Source organism: Austrofundulus limnaeus, unplaced genomic scaffold, assembly GCF_001266775.1.
Source record: "Austrofundulus limnaeus strain Quisiro unplaced genomic scaffold, Austrofundulus_limnaeus-1.0 Scaffold4, whole genome shotgun sequence".
In the NCBI taxonomy this organism is placed as follows: Eukaryota; Metazoa; Chordata; class Actinopteri; order Cyprinodontiformes; family Rivulidae; genus Austrofundulus; species Austrofundulus limnaeus.
The window spans coordinates 871,152-875,718 of record NW_013952406.1 but is presented as its reverse complement, the minus strand read 5'-3'; the positions used below and the strand labels follow the sequence as shown (position 1 = coordinate 875,718).

The following is a 4,567-nucleotide window of genomic DNA, read 5'->3' as shown; positions in this document are numbered from 1 at the left end:
TAACATGAATTGACTCCATATATTAACCATTTGTAATTTCCTTAAAATCAATTGGCTGGGTGATGGGATATTTTGCTAACAGATAGTTGATGATGTCATTGTTCGAAAATACATGTTGGAGATAGGGTTAGCAAATGTCCCCTGAAAATAATAAGAAATATTTTGTGGTGACATCAAGATTAATGCATTATGTCATTAAGCCCCGCCCCCGTCGCAGCTGTCCCATATTTTAGAGGGGCTGAGTTGGCAACTCTAGTTGGAGATGATACTCAGCTACTATTGCACCAAATTTTAGTTCAATACCTGTAAGATTAGCTGAGTTGTTGCCATTTTTTTGGGCGGCCATTTTGAATCGGGCTGATCAGTACAGCTGATGACCTTTCTGAGAATCACATTTTAGAGGCATTTTTTTCATTAAAAGCAACAAGTAAAGCAGCGAAACGTTTATAAAAGACACTGATCTGTGTCTAAAGCAGCTGCAGAATCACAGAGGGAGAAAAAAGCAATCAAACTCAGGCGTGTGAAGCCTTGGTGGGTGGAACAAATTGGCACTTGGAGTTTGAACGAGGTTTTATTTACATTTCCTGATCCAAGCTGAGCGAAGCGCCCGTGTATGTGTTGGGATTGTAAAAGCTTTACAGTTAAAAAAAGAAAAAAAAAGGGGAAGAAAAAGAAAAAAAAGAAACCAATTACAGAGAAAGAGCAGTCTGGAAATGGCTTCGAAGGCCTCTGCCTTGCTGCTTCCCACAGTGGAACTGGTGTCTCTGAGTCCATGTTAATGTCATATCCAGTTACACAGAATGTCCTTACGGTGTGGGAGTCCACAGCTTTGATGCTGATTGCCTGAAGGTTTAGTTGCTCTTGGCTACAGATTTTATATATATTTTTGTACTGTTCTGGTTTTCCAAAAATAATTTACTGATGGGTAGGAGGTCTGGAGGCTGAGTGGGAAGATGGCTCTGAGAGAGGAGAAAGTTGCTCTAATGATGTCGTGCCTGAGCTGAGCTGGATAAAGGTTAGAAATCACACAAGACTCGCTTAGATTTAGTTATTACTTTGTGCTTTTTTTAACTGAAAACAGGCTTTTATTAATTGAAAAAGCAGATAATATGAAGGACTCAGTCCTGGAGTGAGTTAGTACCTTCAGTGTTTGAAATAATAAACTAATGAGCCATGACTGACAAACGCTCTGAGTCACATTGATTCATGATAGCAGCTAAGAAACCTTAACCAGTAAAAACCACCAGAACTCTGTTAAATTAACAGATATTGAGCTAAATGTTGTGTCATTAACAACACATTCTAACTTCAAACAGAATACTGTTCAAAGTTTGATATAAACAAACAGCTAAAACTCCTCAAGATCARCTTAGTTTAAAAGTCTTTAACTCTATCACACCTCTGCTCATGAAATTGAAGAAATTTTGTAACTGATTAATTGAATATTAGATTCAGTTTTGTATTTTATACTTTCTGATCATTTCAGTCTGTAAGGTTAAAACAGACAAAGAGTTGGTGTGTGTGTGTTTTCATGTGTTCTTTCTCTTAGCCTAAACAAAACTGAGTGACGTTCTGACGTCTGACGTAAAAGGTAACACCTCTGGGGTGTAACCAGGAAGGGATAAACATTATAAGCTCAATTCATTATTATAGTAAAAAGAAGTTGTCAGTGTTTTGCAGAGTGTCTGCTCAGAGCAGAGCTCCCGTGTTTGTTTTGGTTTGGCCCAAGGTTGTACGCTGCGGCTGAGAGCTGAATGAACCTGATTGGAGTCAGAGGACTGAAATAAAGTTTTTAACAAGAAATCCAGCTGAATCCTGTTTATTCGGACATACCATATTAAAACACGTATTTCTTACAAAATGTTGCAGGAAAACATTCAGTTTCTGCAGGTTTTAAGACACYCTGAGACAAGCTGTTTGTGAGGCTCGTTCACGTTTTATTTTTAAATTTTTTTAACCAGGCGATTTGGTGACTGTAATCCTGCAAACTGTTTCAGACTTTCACTTCATCAACACAGCTTAAAAGGCTAAAATCAAGATTTAGAAAAGCCTCTCAGTGGATTTATTTCACATAAAATAGAACATCCTCGGTTTAAATCTAATATTCATGAGTCTGTCTAGAATTAGCAGAGCAGATTTCTTAAAAGTCAAAATTAAAAAAACAAACAAACAAACAAACAAAAAAAAAAACTAGAGTATCCAGCATTTCTTCAATGTTTCTATGAGGGAAACTGTTACATGGATGCATAAATGTACCCAAATCTATGGAATAAGAAATAAAATCTTCATGCAATAAAGTGAACTCTGACACCAGAGTCCRTGCTGGTTCTGACTCGGTTAGACTTTTTTTTAGCTCCAAAAAGAAGAAACATTGGGTCCATTTAAAGAATCATATTCAGTGACAACTCCTGAAACACACTGAAACCTCTGCAGGAAAATCTGAATATGGTTGACCCTTTGTGATCTCACATCACTTGATCACATGGTTGACATCTGCAGAGAGACAGATTGTCTGTAAATTACAGGATTTGCCTTCAATCTGCATGAATACAGATGTAAAGAGAAATTTATTTTACGTCTCCCCACCTCTGCTCCTCTGCTCTGCGGGCACTGTTATCTCCTCCTCACATTCTGTCTTTCCCCGCAGCACAGTCCACTTAAAGCCCGCCCTCTTGTATTGTGTGTGAATAATACAGATTTTATTGTGAAAATTATGAAATTGTGAGGCTTAGGAAACATGTAAAAGTCTGAAGGGGTTGACATGTATGCACCCTACAATGATTTTAACAGATAAATCAACTAAACAAAAACAATTTGAAGCTWTAACTGTGTGTTTTTTGACTAGCTGTACAGGAGTTTACACAAACAGGTTGTTTGATATTCATCACTGCTTCTGAAAAGCACGAAGGTCAATAACAGCAGCTTTCATGTTAATTTAGTTAATGCCCTAATAAAAAAACAATAATATTTTATAACATAATAAAAACAGAATGTAAAGTTTGGCAAATTTTAAACCTATTTTTCCTCACAATCAAACACAGTCAAACCAACGGTCACATGAAGAAARCATTTTTGTTCTAAAAGATGTTTATATATTCCTGCATTGATGGATGTGTCAGGTGTCCATGTCAGAMACACTAATGCACCCCTATACCACCAGAGAGGCAGGCTTTAGAACTGTGCTCTGACACCAGGCCAGGTGTCGTCAGACCACAGAACAGTTTTCCACTGTGCTTCAGTTCYTTTTAAATGAGCTCTGGACCACAGAATGATGATGTTTTCACCCATGGCTTCATTGTTGCGTGATAGAGCTTTAACCAGCATTTGTGGATGGCACGGTAAACTGAAGTCCAACGATCCTTTGACTTTCAACCTTTAGTTCTTTGAGCTCAAAGATTTCTTCATATTCTTGAAGTCTTTTAATAATATCAATATTTTCTTAATTTTCCATTGAGACTAATTGATTTACAAATCGTTTCTTTCTGTATTTATATTTTACCRAAAGCTCAGACGTTTTCAGATTTGAGATTGTAGATGATTTTTAACTTTAAAGCTTTTAAAACATAAACTTATTGAAATTCTAAAACTCAGCATCATTTATCTCAGAAGCAGGTTTAGTATTAAAGCTTAGCGTCAACACACAACACAAACAGCTAATCCTTTGCCTCATCATACATAAACCATTCCACCATATATCCTTGTAGAGTGTGTGTTTGTGTTGACTCACCCAGCGCAGGCTCAGCACAGTCTTTGTACTGCTCAGGTGTGCAGTACGAGGCGTCACCTGGGAACGGGATTAAGAATGCACGTTACAGGAGGCATCGACTCYTGTTTAAACAAACATTAACTTCTCYCTGTAAACACGTGTGTGAATGAAACGTTCTGAGAGGAAGAGCGCACCCCTGTTCTCCTGGAGCTTTTCAGAACGCCAACATCTAATCCAGTATCGACCGGTTGTATCAACAAGAAGCTCTGATGCTGCCGATTCTACAGAAAACATCCGCTGACGAGTGCAGGGGGAGGACGTACCAGGCATGTGAACCATCCTGCAGTTGCAGTTCTCCACGATGTAGCGCGTCTCGCAGTCGATCCTGCAGGCCGTCACGCTGTAGACCTGAAAGAAGCCCGACTCCAGGGCTTTGGACTCGCACTCTCCCCATGGGGGAGGCAGATAGGTCAGCTGCAGAGGAAAAACAAAAAACAGGTTTGTTGATGGCAAATCAAACAATTCTAACAATAAATAAATAAATAAATAAAAAAGAGAAAACATTCTGAACAACATTTTGAATAACGCCAACATTTCAACACTGCTTTATAATAATCTTAGGCCGTATTCACACCTGACACGTCTCAAAAACCAGCTGGTCACAGTTTTAAACAGRAAATAAGACGAGTTAAAGAGAGTCTGAGATAAAAACAGTACAAAATATATTTATTTATTTGGAAGATGAAGGGTATAAGTAAACAGTAAAATATACTGATGATAAATATTTTAAAAAATTATGTTTTCTATGTAAGATCAGGAGCAGTAAATGTAAATTGACAGAGCTAACATGTATTATGATAT

At 37.8% G+C, this 4,567-nt stretch overlaps 1 protein-coding gene across 4 annotated transcripts in view; it reads right to left on the bottom strand.

Moving 5' to 3' along the window:
* Window positions 1-4,567, bottom strand: part of asic2 (acid-sensing (proton-gated) ion channel 2) — a 369,375-nt gene that overhangs the window by 9,156 nt on the left and 355,652 nt on the right. For all 4 annotated transcript variants that reach the window (XR_001311388.1, XM_014022295.1, XM_014022303.1 and 1 more), the window contains 2 exons: window positions 4,030-4,180; window positions 3,728-3,784 (listed from right to left, as the gene is read on the bottom strand). Coding sequence is in view for 3 of the 4 variants with exons in the window: in XM_014022295.1 (XP_013877749.1) it covers window positions 3,728-3,784; window positions 4,030-4,180 (208 nt within the window). In the remaining variant the exon portion in view is untranslated. The remainder of the gene's footprint in view (window positions 1-3,727; window positions 3,785-4,029; window positions 4,181-4,567) is intronic.